Below are 17,466 nucleotides of genomic sequence, written 5' to 3'. Positions count from 1 at the left end.
ATAGTAGTTTATGTGTTTAGCACTTTTGATATTCACATTCACAGTGCTGTAGAGGATATTTGGAATATGTTTGAACACAGGTTAAGTAAGTTGATAAAGCATAGTGACCCATTATTCAATTTCCTCAATTGGTATGCCATATTTCTGGCTTCAAATCTTTTTAAATTGTGTTTTTTTTTAAAGAACATTAAGAGATAAACATTTAACTGATAGTAGTTGGCATTTTTTTATGGCTGTCACTGGTGTTATGCTGAGCCATGTCTGGGCAGTGGCATTGAATATATGTGTTTATGTGGCTGGCTATCCCTTATTTGGTTAAGTGGGATATTCTACTATTGCTACTAGATGTACACAGCACTGTATACATTATATGTAGGTAATGTGTCTGTCCCTGGTGGATTTACAATCTAAGTTTTTGTACTTGGGGCAATAGAGGGTTAAGAGATTTGCCAAGGGTCACAAGGAGCTACACTGGGAATTCATCTAGAGAGCTGCATAGGAACAGAGCTGATGGGAATCATGTTTGGATGGAAGCACCTCTTATGGGGCTCCCGCGTTGTGTACCTGTCTCCTGGCGTCCTCCTCCTTTTTCCTTCCAAGCAGCCGTACATATTTCTTCACAAAGCTATGGGCAGCAGTTCCAAAGTGCTGCTCACAGCTGACCTGGAAGCCTTATTTGTAAATTGGTCTATACCAGAGCCACTAATTCAGTAGCATAATTAAATCAAATAACTACTTCTGAAGTTTATGGGGATGGGCGGGGACGGAAGAGATTACTTGTGATGATGGATGGATTTGATTCTAGCGGGGACAGGTTTGATTTCTGTCCCTGCACAACTCTCTAAATTGAATCCATTTGCCCAGAGTCACAGTACTTAACTCTTTAAATGAAACTAGATAAAGATAGGACTGAATTTTATATGGTTCAATTTATCGGATTAAGTTCTATTAGAATGTGCTAGCAGTTTATAGCACAGTGAGCCGCGCTGAATGGCCCGCGCTGCTCCCGACTAGAGAATGACACGGGTAAAAAATTTGTCTCCGTCTTCGCCCCGTGAGCTCATCCCCGTCTCCGCCCCGTGAGCTCATCCCCGTCTCATCCCAGCGAGCTCAGTCCCTTCCCCATCCCTGTGAGTTCGGTCCCCGTCCCGTCCCTGCAAATCATCTGATCGCATCCGCACAAACCATCTCCCTTCTGTGTTCCTATTCTCCCCATTTCTAATATCTCCCCTCTGTATCTGTATACTCCCTCCTGTGTCCGGCATTGTCCCCCCTGTGTCCATATACCATCCCCATGTATCTCCCTTTTATGTCTCTGTCCCTATGCACATAATTCCCCCCCTATGCACATAATTCCCCCCATGTATCTCCCCTTTATGTCTCTGTTCCTATGCCCCCATGTACATAATTTTCCCTCTGTTACCTTCCTGTGTCCAGATTTCCCCTCTCTTCCACTTCGACACCAATGTGTCTCTCTCCTCTCCAAGCTCATCTAGCTTCTTTTCCTCTTTCTCCCTCTGCTTCCAGCATCTGGCTCACCTGCCTTTCCTCCCCTTTCTCAATATTTGTCTCCCTCTTCATCCACTTGGCCCAGCATCTCTTTCCCTTTCACTCCCTCCTTCCTGCTGTGAGGGAACACGCGCAGTCAAAGTTTGCGCGGTCCAGCAGCCCTCTTTCGCCCGATTGCAGCATCCTGCCATTTCTCTCCCTCTCTTTCCCTCACCTTATGTGGCAAATTTAAGTGTTCTCCCAGCGGCACGCACGCTTTCATCAAGTCGTGTGCGGCTACTTAAGTTGAATCTTCTCCTCTGACACAACTTCCTGTTTCTGGGTGTGTCAGAGGAGGATTCAACTGAAGCAGCCGTGCCCGCGCGCCGCTGGGAGAACAACATTTAAATTCATCACATAAGGTGAGGGGGAGGGAAGGAAATGGCAGGACGCAGCGATCGGGCGGGATGCGTGACCGCATGTTGTGTTCCCTTCACTGCGGAGACAAGACCATTCACTGCTCCATGGGGTGGTGAATGGTCTGGTTCCCATCCCCAACGACTATTATCTTCTCGCTCCCCGTTTCGGCGGGGGTACCCGAAGGTATCAGCCACCATGTCATTCTCTACTCCCGATGCTCATAGAGTTTGTATGAGCATCGGGAGCAGCTTGGGCCATTCAGCTTAGCTATCTGCGCTTAAAGACTGCTAGCGCAGTTTGATAGAAGAGGCCCTAAATGCTCAATAGCAGCATTTTCACTGCATATGCGCCCACTATGCCCCCAGGATGTTTACAGAATCACTGTCTATGGCTTTAGTAGTTAGTTCTGCCGAAGATCAGTACTAGCTGGTTAAGTGCTGCTGAATATCAGCAGGTATAGTAGATCTGCATAAGTGATTTAATTGGACAGGAGCCTCTCCTGCTTAGTTAAATCACTTTTAGTGACCCCTAGGTATCCTTTGATTCCTGTTATATATTATGTGCAGTCTTATATCAAGCCGAATCCTTGCAAATTGGAGTTCTAGGGTTACAAGCAGCATATTGCTACATAGATTGCATAGAATTATACATACTACTACTAATCATTTGTATAGTGTTACTAGGCATACTTAGCACTGTACATATTCTTTGCAGGTACTTCTGTCACTGGTGGACCCACAATCTAAGTATTGTACGTGGGGCCATGGAGGGTAGGTGACTTGCCCAAGGTCACAAGGAGCTGCGGTGGGAACTGAACTCAGGCTCAGATTCTCAAAATTTTAACGCCGTCACTAAACCGTTTTCCGGCAATTTAGCCTATATGCAGTTTAGCGGCAGATTATCAAAAGGGATTATCTCTGTCTTTAGCAAGGTTTCTAGCAGTCTCTGACACTGACATGCAAATGGGCTCTTCAACAATGAAATGAGCCCTCCAATGGATTCTTTAAAAAAGCTGAGCCATTTTCAAAAAGCGGTGTTGGCTTTTGGTGACAAAAATAAGTGACTGGTCCAGGGGTGCCGGTCAGTGTCAGAGACTGCTAGAAAGCTCCGTGTTGTGATGCAGTGGGAGAGATGCCCATTCTCTCTGCTGCATCACAAAACCTGCAACAGCAGCGGCGAACACCCCCCACCCCCCCAGAACAGTGGTGACATCACCCCCTGCAGCGGAAGAGATGCCTACACTCTCCTGCTGCCCTAAAATCCCCGCCACGCCACGACCCGACCCCCTTGCCCTGCAGCGAGAGAGATGCCCCAGAGGAAAATGACAAAAATGGTAGGGGGATTTGCGCCAAGCCAAAAGAAGTACAAGAGACTTGAAGACCTCAACATCTATGCTCTGGAGGAGAGAAGAGACAGGGGTGATATAATGCAGACATTTAAATATTTGAAAGTATTAATATAGGACCGAATCTTTTCCAGAGAAGGGAAATTGGTAAAACTAGAGGACATAGTTGAGAGGTGGTAGACTTAAGAGAAATGTTAGGAAATTCTTTTTCATGGAGACGGTTTTGGATGCCTGGAATGGCCTCCTGAGGGAGGTAGTGGAATTCAAAAAAGTGTGAGATGAACACAGAGGATCATTAATTAGAATATGAATGAGTAAACTTTCACAGTCTGAAACCAGCTAAGGACAGTACCAGATAGACTTCTAAGTAGAGAGATTTATGGTGACAAATTTCATTACTGTTCCCGTCCCTCAGATAACTGCAGGAAACAATCCCGTGTCATTCTTCACCAGGGTTCTACACCAGGATTCTTCCGTGCAAGGCTTTGAGGGTCAGTGGTTATGCCCATTTATATTCTGATTCTTCCCTCTCTCCTTAAAGAATGACATGGGGATGGTTTCCTCCAGTTATCTGCAGGAATGGGAATGGTGACGAATTGTGTCATTCTCTACTTCTAAGGTCTATGGCCCAGAAATAACAAAGAACTAATGAAATTGTAATGCATGTAATTATAGGGCAGACTGGATGGACCCTTAAGGTCTTTATCTGCTGTCATTAACTATGTTAATATGTTTATACTTTCACACCACATCACTGTTTAAAAAAAGTAACTGCAGCAGGTTTCCTGAGTAATTATACTATGTATTTGTGCCACGAGTGAAAGATAATCAGCATTTAGCCTTCCTTTAGCCCTTTAGTGGCATGAAGATGCTCTAATAGTTAAGGTAGGGCTTCTCATTTTTCCCCTTTGCAAACTGAATTCCTCTATTATAAGGTTAGGTTAGAAAGATATGTGTGTGCGCATGTGACACATTTTATTTTTGTGTATTTGTACACCTCTCTCTGTAAGTAGAGCATTGTAGACATTCTTATGCTTCTGCTTCCCCTGGAAAAGGATTCCTTTAGTAAACATGCATTCCAGTCTACATGGATTACCAGTTTTACATGTTCAAATATTTTAAATCTCTTTTTAAACAATTGTATGATTTTCATCAGTATCTCCCATCACAACTCAAACAATTACAGCTCTCCAAGAATTTGTTTACTACTGAAAGTTTATGGCCTGAGCAACTTTCGATGTCTCCTTCAGAATATCTGTAGCTGTTGCCATTGATCTTGAGCATTGAGAAATTCACAGTGCTCTCCAAACATTTCAAGACCGTGTTCTTCACCAAATAGTGCTCATCTGCACTGACAATCAGGTTACCATATTCTTTCTCAACAAACAAGGAGGAATGTGATCTCACTCTCTCTGCATGGAAGCAATCTAGATTTGGTCTTGGGCAATTGCTCATGGAATCCTTCTTGGAGCAGTTTATCTTACAAGTAAGCAAAATGTGTTGGCAGACAAACTCAGCATACTCCTTCAGCCCCAGAGTGGTCTCTCAATATGTCTGTTCTGCGCCAGATTTTCTCCAAATGGTGTTTCTGGACATAGATCTCTTAGAGCACGGCTGTCAAACTCAAGGGGCCAAAATCTGAAAAAAAGGTTTAATCACGGGCTGAATTTTTAATTAAGATACTTAGGGGTCCTTTTATTAAAGTATGCTAACTGATTTAGCGTACGCTAAATCGCACCTTAATAAGTGACTAAGGCTTAGTCTTAGAAGTATAGGGTTATAACGTCTCCAACCTACATCGACTCTGTGGTGTAAACAAAATAAATATTGTAATAACAAAACAGAAAATAAAATTATTTTTTTCTACCTTTTGTTGGTCCCAGGCTCTGGTTGTTTTTTTGATAACTCGCTTGCCAGGGTCTCCTGCCCATTTGTCGTTTTCTTCTTTCTCCGTGGTAACCATCAATCTTCCATCTCTGTCCTCCCCGTCCGTTTCCCTTCCCTTCCCCGGAGGTCTGGCATCTTTCCTTGTTTTCGTGTCCTTATCCGCAGCTGCAGTAATGGACCCCACCATCCCCAGATCCACCATCTATCCTTTTCTCAACTACTCTTTTATCCAGCATCTCTCCCTCCTTCCCCACCACCCCAGAGTCCACCATCTCTCCGTTTCTCTTCACAACTACCCTCCTATCTAGTATCTCTATCCCCCCTCCATACCATCCCTTGTGTCCAACTTATCTCTCTTTTTGTTCCTTCCTTCCCTCCCTCCCTCCATCCCATTGCCCACCATCTCTGTCCTTCTCCTCTGTTTTATTTCTTACCCACCCCACATTCCACCCAGTCCGGCACATACACGTTAGGACTCCTCCTTCTCTCTCTCTTCTACATCAGGACCTATCCTGTCCCGAAGGCCTGCATGTTTTCCCCCTTTCTTCTTCCCGGTCTCATCTTCAGATTTGGCCTGCCGTTCCTACCCTCCCTCCATCCCAGCTTCCTGGTCTCCTCTTCAAATCAGCCTGCTGAGGATCACAGGCCGGCTGTAGCGAACCTCGCAAGCTGCCATTGACCTCAGTAGCACGTTCCCTTTGCCGCGGTCCCACTCCTTCTCTGATGTACGGGATCACATCAGAGGGAACGTGCTTCCAAGGTCGATGGTAGCCTGCGAGGTTCGCTACAGCCGGCCGGCGATTCTCAGCAGGCTGCTTTGAAGAGGAGACCAGGCAAAGGCAGACGCGAGTCAAGAGCAGCAGCATTGGTAACGGTTCGTGCCGGCGGGCCAGATTTAGTATAAAGTTGAAAATGTCTGGCGGGACAATTTTTAACTCACCGCGGGCCAAATTTTACATGTCTGTCTTAGAGGTTCCAATAATGGTGAAAGAAAGCCAGGAGGCTTTAAGGGGAAGACAGAGTAAAAGACTCAGATTTTCCCTGTCTTCTCAGCAGATTGTAGTTGCAAGGAAAAAACACAAAGTGTCTGTATACAAATGCTAGAAGCCTAAAAAATAAAATAGGAGAGTTAAGAATATATAGCACTGAATGATAAGAAACATATAATAGGCATCTCAGAGACCTGGTAGAAGGAGGACAATCAATGAGACACTGGGGTACCTGGGTACAAATTATATTAGGAGGAGTGTGTGGCGCAGTGGTTGGAGCTACAGCCTCAGCACCCTGGGGTTGTGGGTTCAAACCCTGCGCTGCTCCTTGTGACCCTGGGCCAAGTCACTCAGTTCTCCATAGCCCCAGGTACGTTAGATAGATTGTGAGCCCACCGGGACAGATAGGGAAAATTCTTGAGTACCTGATTGTAAAACCGCTTAGATAACCTTGATAGGCGGTATATAAAAAAAACCTAATAATAATAATAAATATTTCAAGGCTAGAAAAGATGAAATTGGAAGGTGTGTGTGCTATATGTTAAAGAGGGAATTGAATCAAATCAAATAAACATTCTGCATGATATGGATAGCAGTGTGGAATCCTTATGGATAGAAATCCTATGTGTGAAGGGAAGGAGTATAAAGGTAGAGTTATACTACCGTCCCCTGGGACAAAATAAGCCCACAGGTGGGGCCTAAGGCTACTGGGCCGATTCTGGTTTGAGGCGCCTGGGCCAATCAGGCCCTAAGGCCCGCCATTCGATGGATGGCGGACGGGCTTGGGACTCATCCGTCTGGCCAACTTATTTTCAGGTATGGGGGGGATCTCGCGGGTCAGTGGGTGGGGGGCCGATTGGGGGTTTTGGGGGGCGATCGTGGGAGGGAGGTGCACCGAGGGCAGGAGAGCTTGGGCTCCCTCCTGCCTGGATTGTGTCGGGGGGGTGGGGGGTGGGGTGGATCGCTGCAGGAGAGATGGCTCATCTCTCCTGCTGCTGTAGCAATCCCAAGTGCACTTGGTGGTATCGCTATTGTGGCAGGGGAGATTAGGCATCTCTCCTGCCGCGATGGTTGCGGTGGGGGTGGGTAGGTTGCCGGGCCGCTGAGCTGATCGCCGCCATCAGCTCAGCGGGCCCTTTTTCGGCACTTACACCTGTTTTGACTTGGTCTAAGTCAAAACGTATAAGTGCCGACCAGGCAACCTGCCTAAAATTTTGGTTATACCTGCTGTAGGCCTATGTCTAGGTCGGCCCACCTCTCGCCCTTTCCCCTCCTCTAAAAACGCCTCTCTTTGCTCTGTGCGTTTAGAGGCAGGGGAAAGGCTTAAGCTGGTTTTAGATACATGTAAAACCAGCTTTGGTTATGGGTACTTGGACGATCAGGCTTTTTAATCGTCCAAGTACCTATTCAGGCCACTTTTTAGACTTTTTTTTTTTTTTAAATTATGAGTCCCTTAGTGTTTGGATGTGACCAGTAGAGAAAGCAGCTTTTGGGGTTTAGGGATTAGGACAGAGATGTTTGTTTCCTTTCCATTTGGAAGACTGCTTTGTAACATCCTACAACTTCATGGAGTGAGTGTTTGGATGCGACCATTAGAGAAAGCAGCTTTTGGGGCTTTAGAGATCAGGACAGGGATATCTGTTTCCTTTCCATTTTGAAGACTGTTTTGTAAAATCCTACAACTTCATGGAGTGGTTCTAACCAGATTTTCAGAATCCAACAATGAATATGTATGACAGAGATTTGCATACAGCAGTCTGCATGCGAATGAGAAATTAGGTGTTGGGGGGGGGAATTGTGTGTTAGACAAGGCTACACACTCTCAATCAACCAGAAAAACAGTTATTTCGTATCCACCAATCCCCATGGGTGCTGGATAACTGAGATTCTACTTATATTCATGGTGGGTATCCTGAAAACCTGGTTGGCTGTGTCTTCAAGACTGGGTTGAGACCCTCTGCTCTATAATAATAACAAAATCTTTTAGTTTAGTTTTTTTATTTTTAGGGGTGGAGGGGTTCTGATTTCTTCCTGGTACTTTAAATGCTCAGGTCAACTAGAACCAATCTTCCTATTTAACTAACCAGACTTGTGCTCACAATTTAATTAATTTAGTTTTGCACCAACATACTATCTTGCAATAGTTCTTAGCCAGTGTTCACTAGTGCTGCCCGATTCACTATTCGAATCGATTCAATTTTAAGAAAAATCAGCCTCCCGATTCGATGGCTGACCCTTCCCCCCGTGCCTTCCTAAAGCAAGAGTGGCAGCGCTGCCTCTTGCTGGCCGTCCGCTGCCGCTCCTGCTTGAGGCGGGAGGGTCAGTTGGAAAGGCCTGAATGTTTCCCCAGCTTCCTCGCTCTTACCAGCTTAAGCTAATACGGCAGCCTGCAGATCGCTGGTGCTATAGCGATCCCTGCAGCTGCCTGTCATCCTCAGCGGCACGTTCTGTCTGCTACAGTACCGCCCCTCGTATGATGTCAGGGTCAGGATCACGGCAGAGGAAATGTGCCACTGAGGATGACGGCAGCTGCAGGGATTGCTGTAGGGATCGATCCTGCAGGCTGCCGTATTAGCTTAAGGTAAACGTGGGGAAGCTGGGGGTAGCAGGCCTTCATGGGAGGAGGCAGGCCTGTGCAGAGGGAGGAGGAGGAAGGAGTAAGAGAGGGGAGGGGAGATGCCAGACCTGGGGTGAAGGGAAGAGAGAGACCAAACCAAAAAGGGGGAGGAAAGCAGAGGAGAGGCTGGACTAATGGAGAGAGGGAAAGAGAAATGCAAGACCACAAGGGGAAGGGTACAAGAGGGATATAATACTCCAAAGTAGGTGGGCAAGGTGCAGGATGGCAGGAGAGATAGTAGGAGAAAGCCTGTACCTGGGGAAGGGGATACAGGAGGTAAAAAAGAAGAAGCAGGATATCAGGAGAGATAAGATGCTGGGCATGGAGGGAGCATAGGAACAGGGACACAAGGGGAACAGTACTGGAGAGGAGAATAGGGACAGGGACACAGAAGAGAGATGCTGGATGAAAGGGTAGTTGAGAAAAGGAGAGATGGTGGATCTGTGGATGGTGGGATCCATTGCTGCAGCTGCGGGGGGATGGAGATGAACAAAAGGAAAGATGCCAGACCTCCAGGGAAGGGAAGGGAAACAGAAGGGGAGGACAGAGATGGAAGATGGATGGTTAGCACGGAGAAAAAAGGGGAGAGTCTGATCAGAAGACAACCAGATCAACATGGGACCAACATGATTTGAAAAATGACCAGACAACAAAAGATAGGAAAAATTATTTTATTTTCTGTTTTGTGATTACAATATATCAGATTTGAAATGTGTATCCTTCCAGAGCTGGTGTTAGACCACGAACGTGAGCTGGGATTTAACAGAGAGAGGAAAAGTTTATTTTGTTTACACCACAGGACTAGTGTGGGTAGGAGAGGGTATAGGGGGTGAAGAGGTTATAAAATAAACCCACCTGGATGTTTGGAAAAAAACACCTAATTGGACAGGAAAATCGAATCGAAAAATCGAATCAAAAGGCTGAATCGAATCAAAAAATTTTTTTCCTGAATTGGGCTATTGTTCACCCCCCTGGATCCAATATATTGTGCTTTTTTGTGTGGTCTATTATGTGTCATTGTTTGTGTGATCTCACTACACTTTCGACCTGGTTTACAAGCACAGCACAACTACTCATGAAAGATCAGCAGAGTCCACAAAGAGAAGTACTAAACATTCCACAGGCATATAGTTCCAGAACAAGGCAGAAAAACCCACAATTCACACATCAGCAACGCTTCTTCTGTGAAAATTATTAAGAGGAGGAAAAAGCCTCAGATCCCCCCCCTCCACCAAACCGAGAAACTCAGGTTGAAAACAGGTGGAGTTTTACAGGGTGTAATAAAGTCACTGGCATAAAAAACCTCCTCAATAATATTTCAATAGAGAAAAGCCTTGTGCAATGCAAGTGGAATATACTCTGCCTTGTATCAGGACCCCTTATGATCTGAAAATGATTTGAAAAGCCAAATTCTATTGAGTAAACAGAAAGACACCGCACATCGACGGTGGCCAGCGTTTCGCTAATTATAAGTTGCCTCAGGATATGAATCACAGTCAATCCTGCAAAACACAAAGTTATATATGATCAAATACTTAACGTTTGAAGGATAGCTGCTCAAACCTCTCAATGAAATGGACCGGATTATATTGTTTGGTTTTTCGAGGGGCTTGTGTTGTGTTTGATTGTTTGTGTGATGTCAGATGTTCTCTCCATCCAACTCCCACATTCTCTAAGAGCTCTGAAATATATTTTTATGGAGTGATTCATTTAGATCTAATGTGCTTTATTGTTGTTGTGTGTTTTTTAATAGAAAGAGGGAGCTTTCAACTACTAAGAAGGATCGGGTGAACCACTGCCTAACAATATGTGAAAACATAATTGCTCAGTCTCTAAGGTAATTTATTTTGTTTCTTTAGTTAAGTGTTGTTGCTGTAAGTATGAAACATCTCATATTCAAAATTTCACCTTTTTCTGTTCTATTACTTTTTTCATTTATTTTTCTTAGTCATAGAACCTTTTTCTAGCTAAAACTCCCATCTCTGCTAGATTATCACCAGTTCAGGACAGGGATTTGTCTGATAGAGCTATAGCTCAGTAGAAAGTTTTAACACAGATGGCTTAGGGCTAGATTCACTAAGCAAACCGATCGTGTACCGATTGGTTTGCGACCCCTTAACGAGCAAATTTCCTTCTGGCCTGATTCACTTACCTCTCCTGCAATCCGCTTCGAATCCGTGCATGGAAATGAGGAGAAATGCATGCAAATTGGACAACGACCCGATTCACTACACAAAATTTCACATTGGATAGGGCTGGCTGATCAACACAAGAAGCGACTGCTGGAGACCAGTCGTTCAGTGGTTTCCAGCTGCATATCCTGCTCTCTGCCCCAACTCAAGCACAAATCTCCTGCCTCAAAGTCCTGCCGCCCTGCACTGCCCCGAAGTCCTGCTCTCTGTCCCAAAGTCCTGCCGCCCTGCACTGCCCCGAATCTCCCTGAAGTCCTACCGCACTACACTGCCCTTCCCCGCCCTGCGAGCCCGTGGTTTTAACCCGCGAGTTTAAAGCGGGTTAAAACCACGGGCTCGCAAGGCTCAAAACTACCCCTCCTGCTCCTTAGGCTCACCAACCCTTCAGCACCCCTTGACATCCAAGTTGGGAGCAGGAGAGGTGCTCGGTTGCTCCTGCTCCGTAAGCCCACCAACCCTCCCCCGGCCAGGCCCCTCCTACCTCCCCATGCGATGCACAGGGAGGAGCCTAAGGCCCTGATTGGCTGAGGTGCCTCGGGTTCCTCCCCCCTTGGGAGCAGTCTGAGGCACTTGAGCCAATCAGGGACTTTCAACGGGCTTGCACTGTAGGGAACAGCGGCAGAGAGCAGGAGAGTCCGGGAGCAGGCAAGAGAGATCTGGGCAGAGCAGGGCAGGCAGGAGAGATCGGGCTGAGCCGTGACAGGAGGCTGCTTCTCCTGTCTCTACTGGCAGCGTGTGCGCATGAGCGGGGATCGCTCTGGCCATGGGTAGGGGGCGTGTTAACGATCGTCCCCATTTGCATGCAGGCCTTTACTGAATTGGTCGGCCGGCATGCAAACGGAAACGGATCGCACACGGTTTGGAAGTTTAGTGAATCCTGCCCTTAATAGGCATTTAGGGGCAGAGGAGTCTTTTTACTAAGGTGGGCTATCAAATTAGTGTGTTAAGTGCTATGAAGTCCAAAGGTATACAATGGGTTGTGTGGCATTTAGCGCATGCTAATTCCATTAACACACCAGGATCCCATAGTTTTATGAGCTACCATTAAGACCTATTATTTTTGCCACTATTCTATTTTAGCACAAGTCCCATTTTATGCTGTAAGACTTAATTACTATTGACCCAAATTATTAGTAATTACTGTATATACTCAAATATAAGCCAAGAATTTTGGGCAAAAGAAAATGGCTGAAAAATGGGAGTCTCGGCTTATATTCAGGTCAGCGCCCACCAACCTGGTCCTGTTGCAGGCCTCCACCGGGCCTGCCATAAGACCTAGTGGGCAGGAACAGGAGGGATCCCTTCCGCCTCCTGTCCCAGATGACTGTGACGACTTTTAACTCCCTCCCACCTCTCCCATGTACCTTTGAAATTCCTGGTGGTTGAGTGCTGAGCAGGTGTAGTCTTACCATGCTTCTGCCCGATGCTGAGCTGCTAGCTGAATGGCTGCCACGAGTTCTTTCTGGTCCTGTGAGAACTCGTGGCAGCCTTTCAGCTAGTGGTTCAGCACGGGAAGAATGCTCCTGCTCTGGCCCACTGCTCGACCACCAGGGATTTAAAAGGTACGCGGGGGAGGTGGGAGGGAGTTAAAAATCGTTGCAGTTGGCTGGGACAGAAGGCGGGAGGGATCCCTCCTGTCCCGGTCCACTGCTGGACCACTAAGGGGAGACCTGCATGGCATCGGGAGGGAGGGGGGACAGGGCAGTCAGGGGGCAGGGGAACAGGGTGCCGAGCCTGGCAGGACAGAAAGGGAGGGGAGGGGTTCAGCTGGGCAGGGCATGCCATGGCACTTGAATATTAACTCCGCTGGTTTATATTCGAGTCAACTGTTTTTCCTCCTTTTTTGAGGGAAAAAGGTTACCTCGGTTTATATTCAGGTTGTCTTATATTCAAGTATATATAATAACACACATTAATAACATTGATAACTTTTCCCTCTATGCATCAAGGCTGATAAGCTATGCTTGGCTTTAAAGAAATGGTCTGCTAGTTTGCAAAATATTTGTGTATTGCTGGCTCATTTAAAAAATATTATTGTTTTCTGAGGCTAAAGTTTTGTGAGCATGTCTAGGTGAAATTGGACATCTTAGGGAAAAAGCTTAACTATTCCTTCCTGAGGGTGTGAAGAAAATTTGGAAAATTGTTGCCTTTATGAAATGCTTCATGCAAGCTTTTACTACAGTTGAATCATTTGAATAAAATATTCTCAGAGGACAAGCAAACATCATATTCCTTAGCGCCAGCAGCAGATGAATCCAGAGACTAGTGGGATAGCACACATCTACCAGTGGAGATAGAGAACTGATCCGCAGGAGTATATCTTGGATGGAACATATCCTGGCAAGCCAGTATGCTCTATCTCCAGCAGGTTGGATGGCTGCTATTCATCTAGCTCCTGGCTTCAGCTCCTGAAAACAAATTGATATTTTTTCTCCTGTTGCTTCGGCTTCAGTAAGAGAATAGGGGTGGCGGCCAGATGGAGCCGACTTTGGGGGCAACATCTGGGCTCCCCCAGGTCCCTTCCCCACCCACCCTGCCCGTGGAGAAAAAAAGAGGAGGTGGTTCAGAGTTCTTCTTTCCCTTAGAATCCTCCCCCCCCAAAAAAACCCCAAACAAACTCTTGAGCCAGGTTTGCAGGCGCAGTTCTGTGCTTTACAATGCAGGATATCTTTTTTGGTCTTGCAGTTACTGGGTGCACGTAAGTACAAGAGGGGCACGTTGTGCATGGTGGCGGAAGCGGCAAAACGGTGTTCCTGCTGTGGGAAGCAGAGAACGCCAGTGGGTGTGTGTTCGGCTGCTTGTGCGGGGAACGCGGGAGCGGCTTTGTAGGCACTGGGAGGTCCGCTTGTTCTCAGTGCGGCCGATGTGGTTGTAGACGCGAAGGTTGCTTTAGCTGTTCCGGCACAGGAACGGGCTTCCTCGGAAGTGGAAGTGTGTCGGAGTAGTTTGAAACCGGCGGTGGAGGAGAGGAAGGCGCAGGGAGGAGTTGCCGTACAGTGAAAGATTGGAGAAACTGGGCCTCTTCTTCCTTGAAAAGAGGAGACTGAGAGGAGACATGATCGAAACATTCAAAATACTGAAGGGAATAGACTTAGTAGATAAAGACAGACTGTTCACACTCTCCAAGGTAGGGAGAACGAGAGGGCACTCTCTAAAGCTGAAAGGGGATAGATTCCGTACAAACATAAGGAAGTTCTTCTTCACCCAGAGAGTAGTGGAGAGCTGGAATGCTCTTCCGGAGTCTGTTGTAGGAGAAAACACCCTCCAGGTTTTAAAGACTAAGCTGGACAAGTTCCTGCTAAACTTGGACGTACGCAGGTGAGACTGGACTCATTTAGAGCACTGGTCTTTGACCTGGGGGCCGCCGCATGAGCGGACTGCCGGGCAAGATGGACCACTGGTCTGACCCAGCAGAGGCAATTCTTATGTTCTGATGAGATGCGGCCCAGGAGTTGTTCCAGGCAGGGTCTCTGCCTTTCTCCCCGGAGTTTGTTCTTTTGCTGCATAAGGCTTTTTTATTGCAAAAGGCAAACTCAGATAGAATGGGGGAGAGTTCAGGGGGTAGCTTGGCTCAGGTTTTACTGGCCCTGCCACAGATTAGTTTTGGGGAGTTCAGTAGGGGGCAAAGTGGCGCAGGGTGGATCCTGATGAAGCAGAAGGACAGGTTTACAACCCTGAACTCTCTCACGCTCTTGGTTCCGCGCGGGATACCGATGGACAAGATTTAGAGATGGACGAGTTGTTGGGGGTCAGAGGTGGATGATCCCTTTGCGCTGCATCTATTCCATAGGGAGGAGTTGCCTTCATATTTCTCACTCTGACCCCAGGGGTGTCTGCCACGACCAATCCCCTTATGGCTGGCACTAGGAGGCCTCATAAAGCCTTTCTGGTACATGAGGCAATGCAGGAGTTAATTTCTGCGCAGTGGACTGTGCTGGAATCAGGGCTTAGAATGGCCAAGGCTATGGGACAGTTATTTACATTGTCTCAGGGGAGCTGGACATGTTCAAGCTTCCGAAAATGGATACGCTAGTGGCGGCAGTTACTAAGAAGGCCACTTTGCCGAGGGTGTGTGTGTGGGTGTGGCACTTAAGGATCCTCTCGACAGAAGACTTGAGTTGACCTTAAAGTCATCCTTTGGCGTGGCAGCCCTGACTCTGCAAGCGACTGTGTGCAGTTCTTATGCGGCATGGGCTTGTCTTCAATGGGTCTAGCAGATTACGGGTGGACTAGTTGAGTCAGGGGAGGCTTTGCCTCTGGAATTTCCCGATGTGGATTCAGGGCTGGCATATCTGGTGGATGCCTAATATGATGTTGTTTGTGCCTCGGCGAAGCAGATGTCTCTGTCGGTGGTGTCCAGACAGCAATTGTGGCATCGGCATTGGGCAGCGGATGCGGCCTCTGAATTGTGTTTGATCCGGCTCCATTTTAAGGGCCAGTGATTACTTGGATAAATTGGTAAATGATTTTGGTGACTCGAACACGTTTTCTAAGCATTAGCGCTTGGATTTGGTGGAGCGCGTGGATGTGTCCTTTGGTGCTTCGGTCATTGCAGAGGCGGTATGTTCGTCCCACCCGGTTTGAGGTTGGCTTTGCTATATCCAACTATTCTCTGTATTCATCTCCTGCTGGCGTTAAGGAAGGAAAAATTATGTTCTTATCTGTTAATTTTCTTTCCTTTAGACGCAGCAGATGAATCAATAGTCCCACCCAGTCTGGAGTTCTGCTATTGCTTTCCGTGCGGGTTAGCTCTAGTGATGGTTTAGGTTTCTGGATATAGTTGGTTCTATTATTTTTTTATGGGAAAGAAGTTTTGAGTTGAGGGGCATTGTTCTGATTCTTGGGCAAGAGTGATACTGGCTGGCCAGGAGAGGTTCCATCCAAGATATACTCCTGCGGATCAGTTCTCTATCGCCATCTGTTGGTAGATGTGTGCTATCCCACTAGTCTCTGGATACATCTGCTGCGTCTAAAGGAAAGAAAATTAACAGGTAAGAACATAATTTTTCCTTCTCGCATGTGGATAAAATATAAGAACATAAGAATGGCTGCTGCTGGGTCAGACCAGTGGTCCATCGTGCCCAGCAGTCCGCTTACGCGGCGGCCCTATGGTCAAAGAGCAGCGCCCTAACTGAGACTAGCCTTACCTGCGTATGTTCTGTTTCAGCAGGAACTTGTCTAACTTTGTCTTGAATCCCTGGAGGGTGTTTTCCCCTATAACAGCCTCCGGAAGAGCATTTCTACCACTCTCTGGGTGAAGAAGAATTTCCTTACATTTGTACGGAATCTATCCCCTTTCAATTTATAGAGTGCCCTCTCGTTCTCCCTACCTTGGAGAGGGTGACAACCTGCCTTATCTACTAAGTCTATTCCCTTCAGTACCTTGAATGTTTCAATCATGTCCCCTCTCAATCTCCCCTGTTTGAGGGAGAAAAGGTCCAGCTTCTCCAATCTTTTGCTGTATGGCAACTCCTCCAGCCCCTTAACCATCTTAGTTGCTCTTCTCTGGACCCTTTCGAGTAGTACCTTGTCCGTGTTCATGTACGGCGACCAGTGCTGGACGCAGTACTCCAGGTGAGGGCGCACCATGGCCCAATACAGTGGCATGATAACCTTCTCTGATATGTTTGTGATCCCCTTCTTTTTCGTTTCTAGCATTCTGTTCACCCTTTTCACCGTACATTGCATGGATGGCTTCATCGACTTGTCGATCAGAACTACCAAGTTTCTTTCCTGGGAGGTCTCTCCAAGTATCGTCCCAGACATCCTGTATTCATGCATGAGATTTTTGTTACCTACATGCATCACTTTACACTGATCCACGTTGAACCTCATCTGCCATGTTGATGCCCATTCCTCGAGCTTGATTATGTCACGTTGCAGATCTTCGCAATCCCCCATGTGTCTTCACTACTCTGAATAACTTTGTATCGTCCGCAAATTTAATCACCTCACTCATCATACCAATGTCCAGATCATTTATAAAGATGTTGAAGAGCACGGGTCCAAGCACCGAGCCCTGCGGCACCCCACTGTTGATGCTCTTCTAGGCCAAGTATTGTCCATTTACCCCCACTCTCTGTTTCCTATGCTCCAGCCAGTTTTTAATCCACGTGAATATTTCACCCTTGATTTCATGGCTTGCAATTTTCTGAAGTAGTCGTTCATGTGTAACCTTGTCAAACGCCTTCTGAAAATCCAGATATACAATGTCGACCGGGTCGCCCTTGTCTATCTGTCTGTTTATTCCCTCAAAGAAGTGCAGCAATTTCGACAAACATGATCTGCCTTTGCTAAAACCGTGCTGACTGGTCCTCATCAGCCCGTGTCCGTCAAAGTGATCAATGATGCGGTCCTCTATCAGCGACTCTACCATCTTTCCTGGTACCGAGGTCAGACTCACCGGTCTGTAGTTTCCCGGATCTCCCCTCAAACCTTTCTTGAAGATCGGCGTAACATTTGACACCTTCCAGTCTTCCGGAATCTTTCCCAATTTGATTGACAGATTGGCTATTAGTTGAAGCAGTT

At 46.8% G+C, this 17,466-nt stretch overlaps 1 protein-coding gene across 6 annotated transcripts in view; it reads left to right on the top strand.

Moving 5' to 3' along the window:
- Positions 1 to 17,466, top strand: part of HTT (huntingtin) — an 831,912-nt gene that overhangs the window by 1,179 nt on the left and 813,267 nt on the right. For all 6 annotated transcript variants that reach the window (XM_033950363.1, XM_033950354.1, XM_033950401.1 and 3 more), the window contains exon 2: positions 10,500 to 10,583. In XM_033950363.1, coding sequence (XP_033806254.1) covers positions 10,500 to 10,583 — 84 coding nt within the window. The remainder of the gene's footprint in view (positions 1 to 10,499; positions 10,584 to 17,466) is intronic.

This window comes from Geotrypetes seraphini, chromosome 1 (genome assembly GCF_902459505.1).
Source record: "Geotrypetes seraphini chromosome 1, aGeoSer1.1, whole genome shotgun sequence".
In the NCBI taxonomy this organism is placed as follows: domain Eukaryota; kingdom Metazoa; phylum Chordata; class Amphibia; order Gymnophiona; family Dermophiidae; genus Geotrypetes; species Geotrypetes seraphini.
Note: the sequence above shows the minus strand (reverse complement) of the source record. Positions and strands in the feature narration are given on the sequence as shown.